This window comes from Catharus ustulatus, chromosome 8 (genome assembly GCF_009819885.2).
Source record: "Catharus ustulatus isolate bCatUst1 chromosome 8, bCatUst1.pri.v2, whole genome shotgun sequence".
In the NCBI taxonomy this organism is placed as follows: domain Eukaryota; kingdom Metazoa; phylum Chordata; class Aves; order Passeriformes; family Turdidae; genus Catharus; species Catharus ustulatus.
The window spans coordinates 14,361,576-14,387,156 of NC_046228.1; the positions used below are offsets into that span (position 1 = coordinate 14,361,576).

Consider the following 25,581-nt stretch of genomic DNA (forward strand, 5'->3'; position numbering starts at 1 on the left):
TTCAGAAATACATTTCCAAAAACAATGTTCTCAATCACGATTTTCAGAGATTCAGATTCTGTTCTGTTTCTCCTCGATTTCATGGGCTGAGCTTCCCAAGAGCACCTGCTTTTGAGCTTTGCTAGCATCCCTGCTGGACCCATGAGAGATCCAACAGCAGCTCATAACCCAGCCTGGCAATGAGGTGTGAAGATGGAGCACTCTCCCACCTCTGCCCTTCCTGGGGAGACTGTGATGTGCTATTGCAATCACACGGCTCATCCCACTTGTCTGCGAAATGCCACTGGCATCAACTTTCTTCCAATTAACAAAAACTTGGAATTGTTATTACCCAGCCTCCTAGTGGGTGCAATTAGAGGTTCTCCCTGCCCCACTCTGGGAGCAGAGCTGATGCACAAAGACCAGATCCAACGGGATGCATGTCCAGCACCCTGCAGGGCTCTCCCAAAGGTCTGCACGGCTCCTCCCCAGGGCTCACCTGGCAGCATCCCGGCAGGCAATCACGCTACCTGGAGAAAGATTTGCCGCCCATCAGCGCCGGGACAATCCCAGGAATCTCCGGTGGAGCTGCGCCCGGCCCCACAGCTCAGCACAGTCAAGCAGTGACTCAGGACAAAACAAACCAGCTGCAAATATTTGAAGTATGTGAGGCCAGGAGGGGAGGAGCCACTGCCGACCACGAGAGGGGAGGCGATGAAACTAGGGCAGGGGATAATTAATCTGAGCAAAAGGCTAAACTCGCTGCCAGGAGCAGGATCTGGCTGCGGTGGAAACTCTTACTCCAGACAGTGGTAACACACCAGAGCTGAACAGGGACAGAACAGGGATACTTCTCCAGGGCCATTGGAGCGGCTTGCTGTCCCAAACATGTCTAATGCAGACACTGCTTGGTTGGGATGTCTCTATGCCAGATAAAACCACAACCATGGCCCCAAACAGCCTCTGGTTGCCCAGACAGCCCCATGGCATTCAGTGTGAGCAGAGGATGATTCCAACCCTTGATACAGAAAAAAGTGAAGTAATATGATGGTGTAAAAGAGCTAAGCTGCTAAAGCTGAGGCAGGACATCAACAAAAGTGTGAGCAAAACCACTAATGGACAAAAGAAAAGCTGAAAGTTCTTTAAAAGGATGTTTTAAATAGACAATCAAAAAAACATAGGGAGAACAGTACTGATGAAAAATCTGTTCTGCATTCGTGCTTCAATAAAGACAGCAAATATAAATATATAAATGAACATAGAAAGCCAGATAATAGATTAATAGACACACCAGGAACTCTGAAGCACAGAAAAATGAGAAAAGAAAGACATCAAGAAAAATCCATGGATGGTAAAATTCAGTTTTCATCTTTTAAATGAGGAAATAAAATGCTACATTATAATGGACCTTTATTTCTGTCCAGGACAAAGGAAACCCTACATTGACACAATCCTGCAAGAAGGCAGAGAGAGTACGATTTTTAGCAAACCTGGCAAAAAGATAGAATTATACATTTTCTGCTTATTTCTTTCTAAAAAGAAAAAAAAAATCCTCAAAAATCCACTTCCAGTGGAGTGGAGACTCTCCAGAAAAGAAGACATTTCTAAATAGGTTCTCCAGAGACTGTGTTTAGTTAATTCTACATAATAAAGTAAATGGAAAATCACTGCTGTCATACAGAGAAGTGAAGATCAATTCAACAGGATCACAAATAAAGACGAGGCATATGAGTCACTGAGTGATCCAGGGTACCCTGAATAAGATGGAATTATTCAAACCAAGCAGGTTTAATGCAGACAAATGCATTAATGTATTAACGGGAACAAGAAATGCAGCCACATGCAGGATTGTAGTCTGGGCAGTAATTTTTTGGCTTGATCAGACAAAATTCAGCAAGAGTTCTCTGAATGTTGTAGAGGACCACAGAGGTTCTGGACAAGGGCACAGGAGCATAGCAAAGTAAACTAGTGCTGATACCCACCCAGAATGCCTCACCCAGCTCTGAAGTCCACTGTTTTAAAAGCGTCTGAACTGAAAAATGAGTGAGCATCAGGAAGAATAAACACTTAAAGGTTTTCCTGTGAGTCTTTGACATGGGTATTTTAAGACTCCATTCACTACAAAGAATTGAAGACTGAAAAAATACTTAATTGCAATACCTGCCTGAGAAGAATATCCATCAACTAAAAAGCTCTAATTTAGGAGAAAAAGGTTGGGGTTCAGAGCTGAAATGCAGCACATTAGTATGCAAAACCTGTAAGAATGATGGTGACTAAGCAGCAAAACTGTAACAGGTGGGTTCTCCTGCTGATGTGTCAGGCAGCCACATCTGAGTCTTATCGCAGAAGGGGTGCTCTAACCAAGCAGCTGTCACCCAGACAGAAATCTGTAACAAGTGTGATAACCCTGGCTAACAGAAAAGATCATCTCTACTGCCTTGGAAGTATTAAAGGCAGGCTGGATGGGGCCCTGGGCAACCTGATCTAGTGTGTGGCATCCCTGCCCATGGCAGGGGCATTGGAACTAGATGCTCCTCCAGTGCTCTTCCAACCCAAACCATGATTCTATGATCTCTACTGAGGCAAGTCCCCAATTCTGTTACTCAGTGGATGGAGGAGGAACCTGTTAGAGAAGCAAACAGCACTAGAAAAGGTGCCTGGAGCACACACTGAGGGAGAACCAGAGCTTTTTCCTGCCAGCTGCATAGGAGGGTGTCTGCTGCCAAGCACAATGGGAACTCTTTTGGGGAGGTGCTGGTGGGATCTTACATGGAGCCAGCTACAGCAGCAAAGCATTACATGCCAAGGAGGGCTATTGCTGGTCCAGCACTGTGCCCCAGCAGGGCAACAGGAGGAAAGTAACAGACAATTGCAGCCAGAAAGAGGCCACGGGATGGACAGACAGTGTCTGAAATATCTGGAGCTTTCATCTCTCCTGTTCTGCTGTGAGACACTGGTGCTGTTGATGAGGGCATCCTGCCCAGCACCTCTCAAAGCTACTCCTGTGCCCCTGAGCTTGCCACAGTGGGGAAGAAGTCTATAACCCCAGAGAGCACAGGCTTCCACTTGGCATCACAGTCTGTCTCTTCATCTCTTGCAAAAGCTGGAGAAACCAGCACTGCTCCAGCCTCCTAAGGCTTTGTGGACCATTTCCCATCCCACTCTGTTCCTGGCTTCCTCCTGGCTCCCCCACTGCCCTTTGGATGTCTTGGAACTGCAAAGCCTCTCCCTTTCCTCACCCTGGGGACACAGCTGAGCAAAGTCCCATCCTGACAGGGCGGCCTGAGAGTGCAGAAATGCAGCCATCGGAGCCTGCTGAATCAGGTTATCTCCAGAGGACTGATTTCATGCTAAGGCAAAGGCAGTCACTGCCTCCAGCTTTGCCATCACTTTGGCTGTTGCAGAGTTTTCCTGTCCATTTCAATCCCACTTCACAGAGTTCACACACACAGCTACATGAGGCAGATGCTGGCAGAAAGGACACAGCAACAAACAGCATTTCAGACACATGGAGGTATGTCCATTAAGAAGGGCTCCTTCTGTCCCTCTGCACAGACCCCAGCACCTTGCTGTCACTTCCCCTCTCCCTGCCCACCAACATTCTTGCAACAACAAGCCAAGCTGTACAAATCTGTCTGCAGCTGACTCTGACACAGCCACAGAGTCAATGCAATGATTTCACCCATGCCAGGACAGCCTAAGCCTTCCACTTTGGTAATTCCCCAGCTCCAGGGTGCTATTTGATGTGACTGGAGACCTGGGGATTGCTTGGGGACCCAGGACACACAACTGTTGTAGCACAGGCAAGGGACCACTGCAGTACTGACAAATGCAAGAGATTTCCATTGATGACAGCCCCCCAATACACAGGTGCCTGAGTATCCTGCCCAGGTGAATTATTCAACTCTGAGTACTTGCTCTCTGCATATATCTGAGTGCTACAACAGCTTTCTCTATTTCCTGCTTTTTGCTGTCTGTGAACAGCTGCTATACTCATACTCAGAGGCAGGAATTGGTTCCTACCAACACAAAATCTATTCATGATGGCAGTTTATGAATGTATTCATAAAGAGGGAATGACCCCAGCATCTAACCCTTTCCCTCACGAGGAACATCCTCAGGGCCCTGAGAGAGCAGACAAATCAGGACCACAAGTTTCAGGGTATACCTAAAACACGTAGGAGTAACAGAAAGGACAGCCTTGAGTCTGTGCCACCTGTGCTTTCCTCCCACCTGGGCCTCTGCAAAAGCCCCCTGCAGGGGTGATCACCATGATGCTCATTTCAGTAAAGCCCACAGAGGAGCCTGTCTGTGCTGGCCACCCACGTGTACCAGACTCCCAGTGCTGCCCTGGTGCCAGGGCAGGGTGAAGGCACGCCCAAGGGAATTGCCCACCATTTCCCTGTGTACCTTGCTTTTTCTTCCTGGTCTGCACAAACTCTGAGTGCCGCAGGGCACTGGGAGCCGTCCGTCTGTAGAAGCTGTTTCGCTGCAGCACAGAGCCCGCCCTGTTTGCTTCCTCGGCCTCCTGCTCCCAGACCTGGCTCCAGTCTGGCCGGCCCGTGCGTACCCTCGACTGCTCTGCTCCACTGCTGCTCTTGGCTGGCATCCCAGGCCCTGGGGCTTCTCCTTCCAACTCCCCACAGCCGTGGGAGTCAACGCCGCGTGTCTCAAACTGTGTGTAGCAGGTACCTGACCCCAGGGGCACGCTTCCTTCTCCTGAGGGCCTGACTGAAAATGCAGCAACTTCACAACCTCTGTCTGGACTGCTGTGACCCATGACATGGCCTTTGGGCCTCCTGTGCTGTTCCACGTCTTCTTCCTCTACTTGGTCCCTGATACCTACATGTGGCCTTTCCTGCTCTCTATATGTCCTAGGGCTTTCATCATCTCTATACCACTTTTCCCCTTCCCTGTATACTTGACTGCCTCCATCCTCTCTATACTGCCTTCTCCTCTCCCTATACTCCCCAGAGTCCCTCTCTTGCCTGTGCCACAGTTCCTTTTTCCTATAACGTCTTCCATCCTCACTGTAGTCCCTAGGATCTCTGTTGTCCTGATTCCACCTTCCCCCCTCCCTACAGCCTCCAAGGCCTCTATCCTCTCCATACTGCCTTCCTCTCTCCCTATACTGCCCAGGTACTCTGTCCTCTCTGTTACGCCCTCCTCTTATCTCAGAACTGCAGTTTCTGTATTGAACACTGTCCCTTTCATACACCTCATAGTTTCTGTCCTCTATATGCTGTCTTTTGTCTTCCCAAACATTGTCTGCTCTCCTGCAGTCCATGTACTGCATGTCTCCCTTCCAGGAACCTCCATAGCCTTCATTCCTGCTCTGCTGGTCCACGGAGATATCCTCTCGTCTCCTGGAACTGTCCCAGCCACTGTCTGCTCCTCGGCTGCCTGGGTACGGCCTCCTTGTCACCCTGGGTCTGTTGTTGCAGCCAGCCACGTCCTCTCTCCGTACGGCACAACAATCCTCATATTCCCAGCTGAGGAGCCGCGGTTCCCGTCTCGGATCCTCCATGCAGTGTTTCCTCTAAGGACAGGTGCACATAGTCCTGTGGGGTGTGGCTCAGGGCCCCACTCCCCTCACTCTCTGCTCCCTGAGCCCAACCCCAGGCTGACGCCACTTCTCCACTCTGCTCCAGCACTCCCGTCCCAAGTGAAACGCTGCTTCCTGAAACCAGCCTGCAAAGGCACGGGCCCAATCGCTGGCAGCCCTGGCCGCCTCCACCTGCTGCCCAAAGTAATCAGTAACCAGCCCCGAGCGAGGAGGGGAGCCAGGCTGGGCAGGCTTTCACCGCCCAAACCGGCTCTGCGGCTTTGCCAAAACCTCTCTGCAGGCAGCTCTGAGGCAGGGAAGAGGAGGGCACTGGAGCATGCAGAGGCCCTGCCCCAGACCAATGTCCTCAGGGAAGGGAAACGGCATGTGTGACACCGCAGGAAGCCACAAAGCAGAGGTGGGAGACCAGATCTTCTACCAGATCTTCTTCTTCCCACCCTTGATGGCATGGAGGAAACAACGTGGTCTAGAGGAGGCTGGGCTCTGCTCCACACCTCACTGGGGAAAACTGAGGCCTTCAGGCTGTCCCTGGCTCAACCCTGATGCTGTGCCCATCCTCTTCCCAGCCCTCATCCACAGTCACATTTGGATCAGGAGAGGAGTTGCTCTCTGCAGAACAGAGCAGTGCCTACACAGTGCCATGCAGTCACAGCTGCATGGTTCCCTGCTCCAGGAGGAACAGCTGGTCCACCTGCTGGCAGGAACAGGCTTGAAGGGATTACCTGGGTTATGGACTCTGGTGCCAACACATAAAATAAGTTTCCAGAAGTCTACAGAAATAAGCACTCCAGTAATGCCTCCCACTGCAGGGCACAACATATTCCCAATTTTCCATGCCAAACACAGAGCTCCTATAAGAAACCAAGAGACAGCCACAACATGCCCTTGACAGAGAGCGTGAGAGTCTGTAGCTGTCATCCACATCTCAGGTTCTTGCAACATTTGTTAGGAACGCAAAGCCCATGCTCTCAGCTGGTAGAAGACAAAAATAAAACCAATGGACTCTCCCACTCCAACTGCAGGAGGGCAAGCACTGATCCTGCCCCAGCCTGGTGATCAGTGTAACCCCACTGTGCTCCCAGGACACACCAAAAAAGCAACCTGATGATTTTAAACATTTACTGTAGAAAATCATATATTTTCTACTCTTCCTTTGGCTTCCCAAAAGATACACTGAGGGGCTGGATTCCCCACTGTGAACTATTCCTGCTGTAAGACTGTGCCTGCCCTGCTTTGGTTGCTGGTCAAAGCTTAGTGAAAGCTTTTCTACCTCCTGTGTCTCCATGGTCCTCTAACAGTGGTAAGGCAGAGGTCGTGTCAGGCATGGCACAAACACGTTTGCTGAGCTCATGCAACACTAAGTTACTGTTCTGCCTGCTGCTCTGGAGCTGGGCTAGCAAGACACACTCTCTGGCCACACTCAGATGTATCAGAGGGGATATGACAGAGCTTGGACAAATCTTTATCACAGGGCTAGACAGCTCTCTTGAAATGGAGAAAAATCCCCTAGGACTACTGAAAGGATACTAGCTTGAGGTTTCACAGGATCAGTCCTCTGCCAGGAAAGCACTGGGACAGTAGGAGACACTTCCCAGCAAGATCCATCCCATCAGAAAATTTCCCTTGAGATTCAGCCTAGATTTTCCTCTTCCTACCTTTAAGTTATTTCATCTAACTTCAAATCCTCTAGACCCCTTTCTAAACATCCCTTTCACACACCACTGACAACCTATTTTCCTGGTGTGCCTGCATTATCCTTCATTGCCATGTGCTCTGCCTCAGACATTGTGCAGCAAAGTGCCTGGACTCCCCAGCGCTGATTAAGCAGTGGGAGGATGCAAGCAATGAAGTCAGAGTGAGTAACTCCCAGGCAGGAGTTGGCATTTCGCTCCATCTCCTGCATGCAGTGCCCACATTTCCTGCATGTCGTGGGTTTCAGTAACGAACTGCAGTGTCAGAGCTCCTGGTAGAGGCCTGGGAAGGGACTGTGGGAGACAATATACATGATCCCATCTTTCCATTTGTCTACTGTAATATCAAGTGTAACATAATTAACAGCACTGATCTTCATATGGCATCTTTAGGTTTCAAAGACCAAATGTGCTGATATAATAATGGGAAATTCTTCTTTCCTGAGTAATTTTTTTCTGGGGTGCAAGAACAAAAGTCACATTTTTAGCTACAGATACACCACAATTTTAAGCTCTTTGTTGCTGTTACCAACAGAACAGTGCTGTTTTCTTGTCCTGAACTCCATGGATGGGCAGGAGCACAGGGGCAGGCTTTACTTTTTGCCCACTAATCCATCCCACTCCCAGATGAGGTTCAGTCCCCTTCTGTGCACCCCTTCTCATATGAATAACAAATCCCTACAGGTCTGTATCAGCACCAGAGCAGAAACCACAGGAAACCCAGTGCCCTGACAGGTTGAGGGCAGTCACAGCACAGACATCAACTCAAATCTCAACTGCAGGACCACCAGCAAAACCACTCTGAAGTTGCTGCTCACTCCCCTGCAGATAAGGGGATGAGGGGAGGTTGGAACTGCAGCAGCAGTGGTTTCGCTTTCCATCCTGGACATACTGGGAGTGGGTGAGATGAAGGCTCTAGATGTATGGTGGGGCTGGAAGAGGAGATGGAAAAGTTGGAAGGTAAAGGGGGTGGGGAAGACCAGGGCAAAGGGATATCCAGAGAAAGACACTGTGTTTCTTCAAGGCAAAATCATGACGATCTGTACTGCAACAGTGCTTACAAAATGATCAAAATCAAGAATTAAAGGGTATAAAGGACTGCCTTCAACAGTATCTGTAAAACAGCAGAGGCACCTGTGCTCCTGAAGCATTCCCCATCCCATGCTGTTGTAGACTCACCTCTCAACTCCTGCAGCTCCATGCTGAGGCTCTCAATGTTGGAGTCACAGAAATCAAGGTTTTCCATGGTCTCTGCTCTCACCAGCTCATCCTGCTGCTCCTCCAGCATCAGGCTTAGCTCGGCACGGGTCTTGCTGTACACCTCCAGATCTCGCTCCACCTCTCCAATTCTAGTCAGCAGGATGGAGCTGGAGGAGGCTGATCCTGCCTGTGTTGAGTCCTCACGTCCCTCCTCCACCCTCTGCTCTGGGGTGCTGGGCTGAAGCTGTGCAGGGGCCACATTCTTGCGCTGGTAGGTGGATGGAGGCCGGGGCGCAGGCCGGGAGGGTTTGACTGAGAAGGACAGAGACCTGCCTTTGGGCCCTCGGCCACCCTGCGTGTGCACAGCGGCTGTCCCGAGGCTGCTGGGCCGAGGAGGGGGTGGCCTCAGGGCCCTTCTCCTCTCTGCCTGCCTGGAGTGGGACACAGATTCAGGAGACCCACGGACAATGTCCTTCTCAGAGCTGTAGTCCAAGATAGAGAAGTGACGGGAGACCTTGTCCTGCTCTGCACCAGTACTTGACAGACTCTTCTCAAACTGGGCCAGCTGCTCTGTCAGTTTGGAGTCCAGGTCCGTGCAGCTGTCCCCCTGCACTGCAAGAGGGCAGCACTCCCCCCAGCTCCCAGACCGTGTGTCCAGGCTCACCTGGGCAGTTCCTAAGCTGGAACAGGGCTTGGACTTCTCTAGTTTACTGTCCATCCAATTGTCTAGGTCCTGGGTCCTGCTCTGGCTCTCCTGGAGCTGGGATGCTGCCAAGCTATTAGGAGATGAAATTGCTTGGCTTCTGCAAGGATTCTGGGGGAAGTGGGGAGCCTGCAAGGGCACAGTGGGGCTGTCTCCTTCATGCTTAGGGGGGATGTGAGTTTCTGAGTTTCCTGAGGTGGCTGAAATGGTCCCCCCAGGCTCCAGCTCACCTTGGCCAGGCCTGTTGCCTTGTGGGGAAGGTAGCTGAGCAGATGGGAGAACACCATTGACTGTCTTTGTGTGGTCAGAGAGGACCAAGCCCACCGTGCCTTTGGGATGTGGCTCTTGGTGTCCTGTGCTGGGAAAGGCCTGGTGCTGTCTCAAGTCACTGCCAAGAGGACTCTCTGACCTCCCTGCCTTGTCAGACAAAACAGGGGCAGGCTCAGGGTACGCAGCCAAGCCATCCTCCTTTTCCCTGCTATCTTTCCCTGGCAAAGGAGGAGTTCCAGAGCAGGTGCCTTCTGGCTCTTGATGGATGGTCAATCCACAACTGCTTTCACCTTGCAGATCCCCAGCATTCACCTTTTCCCTGCAAGCCTCAGAGGCCTCCAGCCTTACAAATCTGTATGGAAAGATGCCACGTTTTCCTCTCAGCTCCCCCTCCAGCCAGCCATCCTCCAGAATGCCTACGATCCGAATCCTGTCACCCACATCGAAATCCAGCTCCTTGGACTCCAGGGCTTGGAACTGATAGAGGGCAACACCGTAAGTACTCCCTGGCTCCTCGTCATCTTTGGGGGGCACCTCTACTGTCCCATTGGTGTCACAAGTCCCTGTGGGCTCTGGATCCACTGAGGTTCCTGGTGCTCGCAGAGGAGTAAGCAGTTCCACAAAACCCTCTGGGAAGATGCCCCTGCAGCCTCTGAGCTCACCCTCAAACCAGCCAGGCTCTGGGACACCGACAATGTTGATCACATCCCCTTCCCTGAAGTCCAGTTCCTCCTCCAGCTGAGCAGACAGGTCCATCAGGGCCCGGGCTTGGCCCAGTGAGTAGGCAGGCACCTCCACAAGAGTACTCTGGGACAGCTGACGTCTCCGAACTGAAAGGCACAGCTCCCTCACACATGATGAGGGGAAAAAGCCCTTGGAACCCCAGCTGCTTCTGCCCTGGAGCCAGCTGGAGGCCAGGGACCCCCCCAGGATCACCAAGTCTCCTGCAGAGAATGAGACACACTAGTTCAAAACTGCTCTCATTATTGCTTCCCACATTATTCCTGCCTCCCCATGTTCCCTCCTGGTGGCACTCTGTCAGAGCACAGTGCATGCTGGGGATGCACACAAGCACAGGATGGAGTTAAGATGTTAAGTTATTAGCAGCTTCTTGTGCATCTAAGACACAGTTTGGCTGCAAAGCTGTGCAGGTGCATCAAAGCTTTCATTCTCCCCCAAATGCAAGTCTAAGACTTGGAGATTAGATGTCAATTAAAAGGCAGTTGTAAATTTATTATGATCAGGTGATGCCAATTTTTGGAGTTCCATGAGTAATGACAGATCGTGAAAAACTGATATCAAAGTGGCAGAAGCCCAGAGGACCATGGTGGATTTGATATGACCCATGTCATGAAGTATTAGGAGAGTCACCTCTTTCTTCTGTCACTCTAGGCAGGATGCTGTGACTAAGTTCATCCATCCAGAAGGACAGGTGAGGCTTTTGAGATGCAAAGCAAAGGAAGGGAATGGAGATTACCTCTCTGCAATGACAAGCTTCCTGGCTCTTGCGATGTGAAGTCATTGGTACAAACAAACAGTTTTTCTCCCTGCTTCAAAGGGGGAATATCCACAGGTTCAACAAAGCTGCTAGGAAACTGCCCTAAAAGGAGAACAAGTTGTCAGCAATGGGTTTTTTGTGTGACCCACCACCATCTCCACCCTCCTTCCAGATTTTGGGATCTATTCACCTCTTGCTGAAGGAAAATACCCAGTTACCCTGGGTGCCTCAATAGCCTGGTGGAAGAAGAATGAGTCTTCGAGTCAGGAATTCCTGGGGTTTTAAGTACATAAGAGCTAACAGAGAATAAAAAGCTTTGAGCCCTTGGCTCACTCCAGGCAACCACAGGCTGTGCATTACTGGGACTGTGCCATCAGCATGGAGCTTCCAGGAACAGATATACTAGGTTTTCTGTGCCCTTACTGCTTCCTTCCCAACTCAGACCCATGGTGAGGACTAAGAGATCCAGTAGTGCTGGATCACAAGACCAGTGTCTTCTGATTGGGCATATCCACCTGGTGCTCCTTCCTCCACAGGGCTTGGCCCCTGTGCTGCCTCAGCACAGAATTCAGACTGATACACTCAGGATGGCCACACCTGTGAGTCACAGGCTCTGTCTCAGCTTCAGCACTGCTGGGACTCCAGGGACCTCCCCCCCTTTGTCATTCTGTGTACCTGTTTCACCATGGCACATTTGTTGGCCACCACATGATACCGAACCAGATACTAATTTCAGTCCTGAGAGCAAACTACATGGCAGAGCCCACTGCAAAGGCCACTAAAAATGTCTTTATTATATAATTTGAGTCAAGGAGATATGATGAGGTATGGGCTAGTACCACACCCAGCATTGCCTCTGGGTGACCAAATATTTTCTAATAAAACCTGGAAACACCATATCCTGGACACCTAGAGCTCTGCACTGTATTTAGGCAATTTGGCATTTGCTATACACTGCTGCAACCAACTCTCTTTTTCCTTGTCTTATTTTCCTGCTCTATACATGGAAACAACATAATACTGTGAGAAAGGAATTACTGTACATGGAGTTACTGTAATTATTCCACAGAGTAATGAGTACTAGGCTGCAGCACCTCCACAGCTTCTATTCTGAAGTGCTTTTTCAATTCCTATAACTTTAAGTTAGAAAGCTGGGCAGAAAACTACAGCAGATGTTCCAAGGGAAAGCAGGAATGCAACTGGGTTTTGAGTTAAAGGTCATTAAAAACATTCAGTGTGACTTCAGCATGTTTATCTTTGAGCTATGACAAACATCTGTTTGTTATTCCTTAATAGCTTCATCTTCTACTGAACAACCTCACCATTTACACTGGGAGACAAAACTCTGCTGAAAACTGCACACATAATCCTTGCCCAGTGACTTCAGCAGCAGCAATAAGATCAGGCACATGTTCATTCAATGCCACTTATCAGTCACATGGAACACAGGAGGGAAGTGCTCCTGTCCACCTTAGTTTCAGATAGTAGATAGCTTGTGGCTGTTAGGAGAGACCAGACGGCTGCTACAATAGCAGCCCCATCTCTATAGCCAGGGATGAAATCAGTCCCACCCTCATGCTGATGACAGCGGCAGGCTAAGACTTTGAAGTGGCCTGGCTTTCATCTCCCCAAGAGCTCACACATCTTCTTAACATCAGGATTAAGATGAGAAAGAGCTGCCTAAACAGAGACTATGAGACTCTTAGTGTTTCGCTAAGAGCATTCTGCTGCTTCAGAGGTTTCTTACACCCTCCTGAAAGTTTAAGAGACTTGCACACCTCTTCAGGCACCTAGATGGCAATTTGTGCAAGATGCTTTGAAGCAGAAAGGAAGAAGTGGGGCTGAGACTGAGGGCTTGGGGGGACACATGGTCACTGTTGCTCTACCTCCACTGACAAGGTCACTTGGACTGGTTTCCAGAGTAGACGCATTTCCACTCTCAGTGCATCTGTTTCCTTTCTCCCCTTCCACTGCCACAGCAGGTCAGCACACAAATTAGCCAGGAAATCGGCAGTCTAGCTACAGAGACTGAACAACCAGTATCGTGAAACTCCTATCTCCTCAAGAACTAGCTCTCCACTAACCTCTCTCAAAAAACAACACACAAGCTGTCTGAATAGTTGACACAAAGCTAGCAGGAGACCTGTGGCAACTCACACTCTCAAAGTCCCATGAAAGATTTAGTAAATCAAATCAGTTCCTTCCCCACCAAGGGAAGATGTGCTCATGGAGTGGACATTTAGCTGGCACTTCTATGGACCCAGGTGCAGGCACTTCCAGCTCTTACCTGTGACACCTTCCTTCTTGCCGAAGAGCCAGAACTCATCCACCACAGCCAGCACCTCGATGACATCTCCCACGAAGAGGGGCAGCTCTTCAGAGACGCTGGGACAGAAATCAAAGACTGCCCGCACCACGGAGCCAGCCTCCATTGTGCAGGGTCTGAAGGCAGATCAGTGCCTAAAGCTGAGACAGTGAGAAATTTGTCAGCACCCAGAAACACTTAAATTACCACACACAAGCTCAGGAAGTAAAAGCCTTCCTGAGCACAGAGGCAGATGTAGGGAGATCCTGACCCGAGCTCCCTGCCAACCCCTCGCCATGTGCTGCAGGAGACAAAGGGGTGCAGCAATGCAGCCCCCATGGTCTAACCTGCCTTGTCCCACCCCTCTGGCTCTCTCTGTGATCATGTGTTTGTCTTGCAAGAGGGGGGACAAGCAGCAAGAAATTTGGAAGTGAATTCCCGTCAGGAAGGAAGCAAGAGGAGGGGAGGAAGCTCAGCATTTCCCTGACATGTGGGGCAGGGCTCAGCCTGACAGGGCCTGGTGGGCAGCCAGCACCACCCACCTGCACGTCCCACCACACATTCTCTGGCAGGATGGGCACAGGAATCCCCCTCCCCATGCCACCACTCAGGGCCACAGGAACTGCATGCTGAACCAGCACCACAATTCTGGCCCAGCAAGAGAAGAGGCACAAAGTCCACTCGGGCAAGCTCATACCACCATCCTCATTCTCAGACCTGACTGCAAATATCCTTTCTGCCTTCTGCCTGGCTCAGACACCCCCTGGGTGGCCTCACCATGGTTTTTGGCAGAAGTCAGGCTGACATGAGGGTGCAGACCCTGTCCAAGGCTCTGGGAGCCAAGGCTGAAATTCCTCCTGGCAGGAGATTTGAAAGCAGGCGAATACCTCCTTGTCAAAGGCTATGTCCTGGATTCCCCCTTCCTCTGGAAGTGGCTGTTGAATACACACTTCTGTGTAATTTCTGCTTTTCAGCCTCACTGTCAAGGAAATATAGTGCACCAAGGTAGCAGCAGTCCTGCAGCTTAAACCGCTCCTTTGCCTCCTTCCAAATTCCTCAGGATGGGAACAGAAAGGTTCAGCCACCCAAAGCAACCAGAAACTTCAAGATTACTCCTCAGTTTCACCTCAGACCAGTGAGGTGATCTATTTTCATTTTCTGACCCAGTGCATCCACGGGACAGCACTGCCGGCACCTCTCCGCGGTGCTTTCAGAGCCCTGCGCTCTGCAGCGCTGCGATCCGCGCCCTCCCCACCCGCTGCTTTCCTCGCACTGCACAGGCAGAGCCCCAGCTCTGCCGCTCGGACACAGCTTCCCTGCCGTGGGAGCCGCTCTCCTCCCCTCCCAGAGCGGCAGAGAGTGAGCAGTCCCGCTCCAAGCGCCGCCCAGCCGCGCACACCCGTCCCAGCTCAGCACGGCTGGTCAAACCCCCTGCCCTGCTGCGGGCAGAACGAGCGCGGTGACAACACAACAAAACACACACACCCGGCCCCACAAGGGCACCCCTTCTCCAGCCACACACAGCCCACCTGAGCCCCGGAGAGTCAGGAAGAGCGGAGGCTAACACAGGGAGGAGAAATGTGTCCCTGCTAACGAGGTGCAGCCCACTTCCAGTGAGCGTGCCAGTGGGGGATCCAGCCAGGGAAAGGCTTTCTGCTGACGGGACCATTCTGTTTATCCAGTCCGACTCACCTCCTGGGAACAAAGAGGGTTTGTACTCAGCAGGAACAGCTTCCTCATCACGTCTCTCCCCGCCCCCAGCCATTCCTCTACTGCAGCCAGCACGCTGTGCCCCTGGCCAGCCTCACCTCTGCCATCCTGTCTGTCTGTCACTCTATTGCTCTCCACTGCCTTCCCCATAGCACGTGGGCTCCTTGGGACACAGGCTGTCCCTTTGTCACCAGCTTTGTGCTGGCTGTACAAACAAAGAGCCCAATATCCAGCAGCAGACAGCACTCTGCCACCAAAAAGAGATGAATGGACTGGAGTGAATCAGGAGCACAAAGAGCTGCAGTTCAGGATAGCAGAAACCTACTGAGGCAGAAGGAGTAACAGTATTAAAAACATGACCATGTGGAGCAGGGAAAAAGATGGAAGAGCCATCAATTAGTTTGAAAATACTAAAAACAAGTCAGGATCCTTGTGCTGTTTGAGGTGGGGTGGCTGGGGCATGCTGCTGCATGTTCTCATGGGAACAGCAGCAGCAGCCCATCGCAGGCATCCAGGCTGCCCTCCACCCCTCAGACAGGCTGCCAGCTGAGCTCAGGCTCCTAGGAATCCTTGCCATACCCTGAATATTCCAACTTCACAGCAGCACTGGACAAAGAGGGAAAAGCATATTGCAGGTGTAACTGCTGCCTTGGGGTAGTTTCTCCGGTAGCACATACTGGTACAGTGAGATTTCCTGTATGTCTTCTGTCAAAGGTGTAATGGAAGAATGAGGTATGCAAGGATTACAGTATGTGTGCTGCAGACTCAAACCCTGGCTTTGCTACAGTCACTGGGGCTGAGAATACAGCCCTGCCACTGATGCCACCCATGAGAACAGGAGTGTCACTTCCTGTGACACACCTGCAGCTCTGGGAACTCATCATTAAAATGTGCAAGATTTTCCAATGAGAAGAAGAGAGGGACAGGCAGGACTGCAATAGTTACAGCATGTATATATTAATTACAGTTATAATAAACCACTAACCTATTCATGTCCAAAGCAATCCCTGTGAGGCAGCTCATAAGAAAGAATGAAGCAACTTCTGAAACTGCCAAGAAAAGAATCCCAACAGGCTCATGTTCCTTCAGCAGTACTAAGAAGATCAAGATCAAGATCTGATTCCACTGGAGTATAGACAGCGTGCCCCTGTATTTGCAAGTAGTGAATCAATCTTGTGGAGTTTGCTTGCTCCATGACATGAACTGAACATAAAATATTATGTTTTCCAGGACCTTGGCCTTGTCATACTCCCTGCAGTGCTGCCTGCCAACATTTTCTATAAACCCCCACCTAGAGAAGGAAGCCTCCCAACATATTCCAGACTGGAAACTTACTGAGTCCAACTCTTCAGGCTTAATAGTGGACCCAAGCTTCTCCCAGATCCACCCCTGATCTGGTGAAAACAAACATTCAGCAACAGCTCACACAGAGGCTCCAGAAGGAAAAGCAGATTGCAGGGAGAGCAGGGCTCCGCCTGGGATCCCCTGTGAGTCACAGCTCCTGACAGCTGGCCAAGCACCTCTCACCTCAAGGATGGGTAATCCTTGCCTGCCAGAGGGAGGGAGAGCTCTGCCACAGCCGAGCAAAGTCTGGGATGTCAGGCTGGAGGAGTCCTGCCCCCGCCCAGCAGCAGACCTGCATCCAAAGAGAGCCTCACTGTGCAAGTATGAAGCTGTGGTGCAGCAGGAACTTGCCCTGCTGAGAACACACAGGCTCTGTCTCACTGCCTGATCCTGCACAAACCAGGTAATGTGTTCCTGGCGCTCAACCACAGCCTGCCTGGTGCCAAGCTCTGGGCCTGAAACAACAGCATTGTGCAGCAAGGCAGAGAGTGGATTCCCAGGGCATTAATCACTCCCCCCAGTCTGCATGCATGCATGCTCAGCACACACTAACATTACCTTCATGGAAGACTGCTTATCCCATTTTGCTATTAGCTCTGGAGCGTGTCTGGTCCAGCGTGGGTTGATGGAAGGAGGGACCAGAATAAAATGATAGCTATTAACTCTGTTACAATATTGTTTTGAGATCTTCAGCACAGCCTGGGTCAAGTCACAGCAGCCAAGAAAAGGCATTTACACATAGACTCTGACAACTTCTTCTATCCCTCCTCTTTTTGCAGCTGAAATTGTGCAGGGTAAGAAATCCCAAATAACGGACTCACCAGCATCAAATGCTATTGTCAGGCACTTGCTAGAAGTACCATCACTTAGATGGAGGCAGGACTACTAGAGATGCTGAAGCAAGGATTTTAAGCACTTAGATAAGGCAGCAATGTGAAGAGGCCATTTAGGCTGATTACAAGAAGTATTAACAGCTCCAGTAAGAAGGGAGACCCAAAGGCTTTGAGGGCAGCTAATCCACTCCTATCCCAAGGCACTGCTTACACCATGAGATAAAAAACAGTAACAAAGGGATACCACAAATTAAGCAGCAAGGAAACCAAACTTAACAGGTGTTACTGCCACTTGTTTCTCCACTAAACAATACATTCCAGGTTCTCACTCAAGAAGCAGCACTGTTAGAACTGACCATGGAAGGTATGACTGCACTGTAACTGAAAAACTAACATTTCACCAAACAGAACAAAATATACGGTGTGGGCTTCCACAGGCATGCAGGATTTGCACAAGAGGGACAAGTGGATTCTTGTCCAGTGGATGTCTCAATCTCTATAAAAAGCTCAGAACCTGCATGAGCAGTAGACCAGGAATGCTCATACTCCCAAAAATGTACAAAAGACAAGCTTGTCACAAAATGATTAGAGAAATTAATATTAAAAACACTAAACAAATAATGTCAGTGATCTTTTTAAAAATTGAAAATCACCTTGCATTTCACCTAAGTCTTTTCATATCTCCTTCCATTCACTATAGGTCAGTGTCTGTTCACTGAAAACACAATCCACCCCCAGAGACAGTGATACCCCTCAGTTCAGTGCACCCTCCAGCTGCTGGTACTGGCAAGAGCTCTGCTGCAGCTCCTGCTGTGCTCTTGGCTGCAGAATCAGTACCCAGCTCACAGTGGGAGGACCCAGCAGTTATGCTTGGCTTCTCGCACCATTGTGTCAAGAACAAAAGTTTACTAATTACATACTAAGACATTTCTACCTTTTTCCTCTGTTCCTCCCTGTGTTCTCCAAATCTGGACAGCCCTCCTTGCCTTCTCCATACCCCAATGCATCTGCACAGCCTGCACATTCACACTTCCAGGATAGGACATTACCTGCACACCAGCACGCCCTGACTGCTCCCACCAGCCTTCAGAGCTGTGGCCACCCACACTCCCTCTCCCTGCTCAGAGCAGAACATGTTTCTCTGCAAAGCTCCCCAAGGTCCCTGCTCGCCTGCACATTCCTGGGTGGAATAAACAATACCCCGTTGAGCCAGGCTGCCTGGGCCCCAGCTGGAGATGGTGCCAATGCACGGACTGCAACTCCAGCAAATGCAGAGCTGATCCTATGAATCCCAACAGAATGGACAATGCAGCAAGCAGGGCAAGCCCCCAACTAATGGTGCTGAGGAGAGGAGCCTTCTCCCACCAGGGAAACGCTGATCACTGCAGCTTCTTGTTAGGACATGCTGCTTGTCTCAGCAGATCCCAGAGGCCCCCAGCTGAGCTTCGTGCAGTGGGAAATATGAGAGCTCTTCTGCACTCCACCTCCTAATGACATATGGCTCCCAGGAGGAAGAGGACTCTTCTCACTCTAAAAAGAAATAGCTTATTTTGCTTTGTCTGTGACCTGATACATCAAAAATCATTGATATGAATACATTTTTGGTTGGATCACCGACCCTTTAAGAACCAGGACTATCAAGTAAAGGACTGCTTAAGCAAGCTCAGGCCTCCCACCACACCTGTGTGGTGGCACAGGAGCTTTGCTGTGTACCAAAGTCATCCAAAACACTACTTCTCTCCAGCTGGGCTCTGGCTGTCAGTGCTCTCACCTGCTCTGTTGCAGGACCAAGGGCAGGCTGGAAGCAAGAGGAGCTCATGCTGAGCCAGATGGCAAGCAAACAAAAGTCATCTGGAAACTAGAGCACAGCATCAATTTTTAATGCAAAGCAGAACACCTTGCCACAACATGTGAGCAAGATGACTGTGATGGATATTTAATCTCTGGCGGTGGAGCCCCGAGTATGCAAAGGCCAGAACACCAGCTTGGGAGACAAGAGTTTCTCAAATTCTCTATGCTGTGGCAGCACACACCTTTATTGACTGTGCTACAAAGTCCTGTCCTCTCCCACCCCAAGGTGCATGGTTGTGTCTCTTACCAGTTTTGCAGACAGGCTAAAATGATACAACTTAGAATAAGGAACAGACAAAACCCCAAGAGCAGAATCAGCATTGCTGTGCAGTCACCTGTGGCTGGGCTACAGGTGGTAAGTAGCATACAATTACAAAATTAGTCATTACACCTTGAGTACATATCCAAAACAAGTTGAACTGGGGCTACAAGGACGTTCCTTAACATTGTAGCACTTGATTTTGCACCCTGAACAATATTCTTCAAGATAACTTTTGGACAGATGCCCATTATGATGCTTTGGTTGCTGGGTGGGGAGCCCAGAAATCTGGAAATTACTTGAGTTTGACTTGGAAACTCTGCTCTTTGCTCACCACCATTCCTGTTCTATATTGTTATCTCCAAAGAACCTCAGTTTCCCAGCAGGGACTCTGCTGCTACCTGGACCTCTTCCTTTCAGAGTCCCTAGGTGCTCCTTAGAAGGAAGCAATAAATTTTATCTCCCAACAGAAAGGTTCCAAAAATAAGACAAGGTAAAAGCTGCGTCACTCAGAAGTGGGGTTGAGCAATGTGATTAGAAATAGGGGAAAATATCAGTAAGGCAGTGAAGTGCTAAGGTAAGCACCCCCACCTAAGCTTACATCACCACTGTCACAAAGTCCATCTGAAGCCACCCACTGCAGGGGCACCTCAGCTGAACTTAGAACCCCAAGAGGTCACACAGCCATGGTTTTCATGACAGCTGGCAGAGGTGGTGCCCTGTAAAGCTCTGAGAATCACTCCTTTCCTCTGCCCCTGCTGCTCAGCTCCTCCCATCCCATTATCAACAGTGCTTTAAAACTCCTCCATGTTCACACTAGTTTTAATGTCACTGCTAATTCTAAGCAGAGCAGCCGGAGAGAGTACTGAAACCTTTGGCCCTGACAGAACAGAGGATCTCACGAACAGAAAGAGGAGGCCAGCTCAGAGACGTGGGCACTCTCGGCACGATGGAGGCCTCACACACAAGCAGGACACATTTAGACACTGCCCAGCACGACTCACAGCCAGAGTGAGTCAAGATGAGGGGGATGATGGTGACGTCTTGTAGCACGGTACAGAGGCTGCATTTGGCAAAGCATCTGCAAAACTGCAAATTCTGTATCTATGAACTCTTTCAGATGAAGAGAGAAAATTTCAGTGGAAGCAAAGGAGAGAATGGCAGAGGCAAGGGGAAAGAAAGCCTTTTCAGAAGAAACTGAAAGTTATGGAATCATACAAATCTCAAAGCTGACGTTAATGCTTATGATACAACTAGAAGCTTCCTAGGTACTATGGCAAGGGGAATAAGATATGAAAGGCCAGAAGTGGGGAGAGAATATTAAACAGCAGGAACAACAGCAGAGATGTTTGAACCCAAAGGCCAAATTGCATCAAGGATGGGATCAGCTGAGGTACCACATAGGGTCAGCAAAAGGGACAGCAGAGGAGGAGCAGCTGTATCTCAGAGTGTGCTGAGAGTGACCTAAGCCTTCATCCCCTGGCAGAGCCACTGGAGAAGACATCTCCAGTTCATCTCTGATAAGTACAAGGCAATGGGGCCAGGCTGCCAGTATTGCAAGAGATTTGTGTCTGCCAGTGAAAACAATCAGGGAATTCTTTAAACTTTCTCTTCTCAGGCTGCCTTGAACCGAGGGCATGCCCTCGGAGGAGCACCCAGGAAAGGCACAGTCCTGCAAGCCACAGCTTCTGCTCTCTGTGTACAACCACTTGTGCCACCCTCACGGGTGCAGTAACTCCAGACTCCCGCTGCCAAGCCACTGTGGGACGGCCACATAATTCCTAACGGGCCAGGTGCTCTCCGGCAACGCGCTGTGCAGGCAACGCCAGGTGGTGCCTGGTGCTGACCACCCGGCTCACCTGAACAGACACGGCTCAACAGACCGCAACCCGCGTGGGGAGCAGACGGGCGGCTCCCGCTGCACCGCACAGCTGCTGCACGCCGCCCCAAGTGCTCTCAGACAGCGTGGGTGCCGTGGGACGGGGCACAGCGAGCACCCAGCGGGGCACTCAGGGCTGGAGGGCCACAGCTGCCCTGGCGCGGCTGGCACGAGGGGAGCGCGCCCACCCGAGCCCGCAGCTCCCCAGCCTGTGGCACCCAGGGCAGCCCCCGGAGCACGGCAGCCCGTGCCCGCGGCCAGCGGGGCCCGGAGCGGAGGGCGGGAGGCGCCGGCGGGGCGGGGGGCGGGCCGCGCCGGGGCCCGGCGGAGGCGCAGGCCGGGGCGGCCGCGGGGCGAGGGGAGCCGGGCACGGGGAGGCCGGCGGGGCAGCGGCCAAGCCGGGTAGCGGCGGGCGGGGAGCGCCCGGCTCCCCACGGCCGCTCCGGCGGGTCCCTACCTTCTCCCGGCCCGCTCCGGGCGCCGCGGCCGCTCCGGCCCTGGGGGTCCCGCTCCCGCCTCCGCCCAGCCCCGCCCGGGCCCCGGCCGGCCCGGCCCCCAGCGCCCGCCCCGCCGCCTCCGCCCGGCCCGGCCCGGCCCGGCGTGGTGCCGCTGGGAAGGCGGAGCTGCTCCGCGGGGCTGGCCCGCAGTCTGGGGAGCCCGGGGCCCCCGGGTGACGTGGGGACTTGGCCCTGTGCAGCACCGCGCGGGCCCGGCTGCGAGGCATTTCCCCGGGACACAGTGCCCAGCCGGTGCCCGTAGCCTCCGGGCTGGGCACGGCACTCGTGTGTTACGCTCCGGGCCAGGCAGAGCACCCTGGCGGAGCACGGCAGGCAGCTGCCTGTGCAAACCCTCTTCTGCTTCCCCACCGAGCGCCGCCGCCTGCCGGGGCTCCCCTTCCCCGCTGCTGCCTCGTGGGAATCTCGCTGCCTTGCCGGCTTTGGCAGCAGCTGACGAGTGGGTCTACACTGCCCATCTGGTGCAGTCTCAGCTTTGCCGCTAGCAGCCTCCTTGGCTGCTTAGAGACATGGTTAAGATCCTGCCAAAGCATCAAGATGGAGAAAAACCAACAGCTCCCCAGCAGAAATCCGTGACGGAGAGGGCCAGTTTGTGCATCACAGAGGATCTGGCATACCAAGTATAGCAGGTCCCGCGCTGGATTTCCTGGCAGGCTAAAAAAAGCCTCCATACCCTAAGGGATGCCATCCCTCAGCAACACGTTGTAAAGCCTCCAAGTCCCCCCGAGCAGTTACCACTGTTTGGCACTTGTTTGTGCATTTAGCTACACTTCTCCATAGCAACCACACAGATCTCATCTTGACTTGCCACCAGCCAGGAGCGGTGTGCGGAACGCGTCGCAGGCTGGCTCTGAGTCGTGTTAGTACGTGCACAGGCTGGTGCTGATTCCCGTCTGTTCTCCTGAGCTGGGACCCACACTGCTGCCGTGGCACCACTGTGGGCAGGGGGCCTGAAGCTGCTCAGGTGTTCTATTCCCTGCAGGTGTGGGGGCTCATAGATTATTTACTGGTGCTGAAGAATAGATACCAGCACCTGCCACAGAGTTCTAGATGTCCTCTGACCCAAAATTTCAGTTGTTCTTGCCTGCCAAAGAAGGTTTTGAGCGTTTTTCATCCTGCAGCCTTTCAGGTCATTGACATGACCAACTCTCCTCTGCTGATATCCCCATCCAAGCTGCTCCGTTCTTCTTTGAGTTCACTAATTTGTGTTTTCCCTTTTCTGCCTCCTCCGTGCCAGACACAGAAATGAGAAGGCATTGCACGCAGAGTTCTATCTGCCCTCTTGGTTATCCCAAGATCCTCACAGTTTTGCTTATAAGAATTCTGGTTAATTTTCCTGGGCCTGGCTTCACTTTGTTTAAATGTTTTTCCAGTGCCTGCATACAGTTCTGGTTCTTTCATCTGGGAAATAATGGGAGGTAATGGAGAATGGAAGGCAGGCAGTAAGGATGCTCAGAGAGATGGGAACAGACTCTACAGTGAAAAACTGTAGGCTGGCATTCCTCAGCTTGGAAGAAGGACATACCGTGGGGGAGAGGTCTACAAAATCATGAGTGGCCCAGAGAAGATGGGGAGGATTGACTGCTGTGTCTTCTGACACAAACCTGTCAACTGTTTTTGCCTCGACTGAAGCCTCAAAAGCACAAGAAATCCCTATCCTGCAGATGTTACCTCCAAAGGTTGTGCCCTTTTTAGCCCACGCTTCTTGCAACATCGGGGACGAAGCTCATGGCAAGCTTTTCAGGGGTGTGCTTAAAAATCCTGCCTCAGAAACATTTCGTAACCATGTTTTCACGTGGAGAGCTCAGCCACGGCCAAGTGGAGCTTTACCAAATTGTTCAACACAAAAATATTCAGAGCTGGGAGGAGAATGAGCTGGACAAATCCCAGCCCAGAGAGAGAGACCTCCAGAGGGTTGTATCTTGCAGGAACCCTCTTGTAGGGGAAAATGCTCGTGGCTGAGACTCTAATTTTTCTGCTGCACTGCCAACCCCACAGCAGCCTGTGAGGGTCAGTGATGTGGCCTCCTGGGCTGGTTGTCCTGTTCTAGGGAAGGAATCTCCCTCCTCTGATTGCCCTGGAAAGTGGAATTGAGACGGTCCCACATTTTCTAGGACCACAAGAGGGCAACATGAGAGCACCCTGCAGCCAGCAGGCTCAGCAAGACGACCTGTGACACTGCTGGGATGCAGGTGGGTGGGCAGCTCTCAGCATCACCCCGTCCAGAGACCACCCAGCAGAATTATCCAGCTGAAGGCTGCTCCCTGGGAACTCTTTCCTTGCTCTCGGTTTCATACACATCCTCAGAAGTCAGCGGTCAGCTCAGCCAGCAGAATGCTACATTGGGGGCAGCAGTATCTTCCTGCACACAGGCTGGACGTTTGGTGACAGCAGACTTTAAGTGCTGCATGTGGCCAGGCCGTGGTGCCCTCCCTCGTCCTGCCTGCATGTCCCCCACAAAACCCTTGGGTGAATGTGCTCTGACACATGGCTTCCAACACGAGGGTCCAGCATCTGCCGTGATGCTGCTGGGCTTGGCCAGTGGAAGAAGTGTTAAATCACACAGAAGCTGGAGCATCTCAGCCTTGACATCCTTTTTCATTTCCTTCTGCAACAGGGAAAAAAAAAATAATTTGTAATTCGGCTTTGCTGTAACTGCTGAACTGGCCAGTGTCTCCACCTCCTGCTGGTTTCTGCAGACCAAAATCCCTCACAGCCAGTTAAGAGCAGTACCCATTGCCATTCTGGGCACTTTTTTGCAACAGCCTGTATAATTAACCTGCAAGGGACAGCTTCCTTTGCCTTTGCAAGAAAAGGCATGACAGAGAAAGAGCTTCTGTTAGTAGGCAGAGCTACAAGTGTGTGTGTGCTGCTAATGCTGAAAATGCCACCAGCAACATGCAGCAGAGACAGAGGGGGACGTGATGGTGAAGGGTGAAACACAGAATATTGCTTCTGCAGCAGGGGGATTTGGGGAGGAATTTTAGGGCCAATTTTAGGGCATTTTCCAGTCGAATTTGAAGCCCTTTAAGTGCTGATTTTTGGGCCATTTTGGGGCTGAGTTTGGGAGAATTTTAGGGCTTTCTTTGGGAAATTTTAGGGCGATTTGGGGCCATTTTTGGGGGATTTGGGGGAGAATTTGGGGGCTTTTCTGGGGAATTTTAGGGAGATTTTGGGTCCATTTTGAGGGCCAATTTGGGAGATATTGGGGCCTTTTTTCAGGGAATTTCAGGGATTTTTCAGGCCGTTTTGGAAGTGATGTCACAGCGACCCCAGAGTGGCTTTATTGAGGTGGGGGAGTGGCTTATTTAAGAGAGGGGTAGAGACCCCCAAAAAATAATTTAAAAAATCTACCCAAAAAATCCCCCCAAAAATCCACCTTTAATCTCTTCTAAATAAAAAAAAAAAATAAATCCCATAAATCCACAAAAAATCCCCCATAAATCTCCTCCATCAAATCCCAAAACACCCCTCAAAAATCCTCCCTGAATCCTCACTTAAATCCCCCCAGAAATCCCCCCCGAAGTCCCCTGATTCCTCCTGTAAATCCCAAAAAATTCCCCAATTCCACCTGAAAAATCCCCCTTAAATCTCCTTTAAACCCTCAAAAATTACCCCAAAAATCCCCCTTAAACCTTGTTTAAATCCCCCCAAAAATCAGAATTTCCCCCAAAATCTTCCTTAAATTCTAAAAACTCCCCCTAAAACCTCTCCTAAATCGCCCCAAAATCGTCCCTAAAATCCCTCTAAAAATCCGGGCAGATGCCTCCTCAAATTCCCAAAAAACCCCAAGAATTCATTCAAAATCCCCCAAAAAAGTCCAAATTTCCAAAATCTCAAAAATAAAAAAAAAAAACCACCAAAATTTCCCCCAAATTCGCCCTAAAAATCCCCCAATCCTGCCCACGTGCCCCAGTGACGTCATGTGGCCCCGCCTCCCCAACCACGTGACTCTGACAATGTCACGTGTTCCCACCC

General features: G+C 51.1%; 1 protein-coding gene across 6 annotated transcripts in view; it reads right to left on the reverse strand.

Moving 5' to 3' along the window:
- LOC116999304 (dynamin binding protein) overlaps window positions 1–22,273 on the reverse strand; it is a 34,199-nt gene extending 11,926 nt beyond the window's left edge. The window contains exons 1-4 of one of the 6 annotated variants that reach the window (XM_033065850.2): window positions 22,221–22,273; window positions 13,195–13,373; window positions 10,887–11,009; window positions 8,416–10,353 (exon numbers count right to left, since the gene is read on the reverse strand). In XM_033065850.2, the coding sequence (XP_032921741.1) occupies window positions 8,416–10,353; window positions 10,887–11,009; window positions 13,195–13,339 (2,206 nt within the window). In that variant the 5' untranslated portion in view covers window positions 13,340–13,373; window positions 22,221–22,273. The other 5 variants (XM_033065849.1, XM_033065848.2, XM_033065851.2 and 2 more) reach the window with 5 other exon arrangements.
- Between the last annotated feature and the right edge of the window lie 3,308 nt (window positions 22,274–25,581).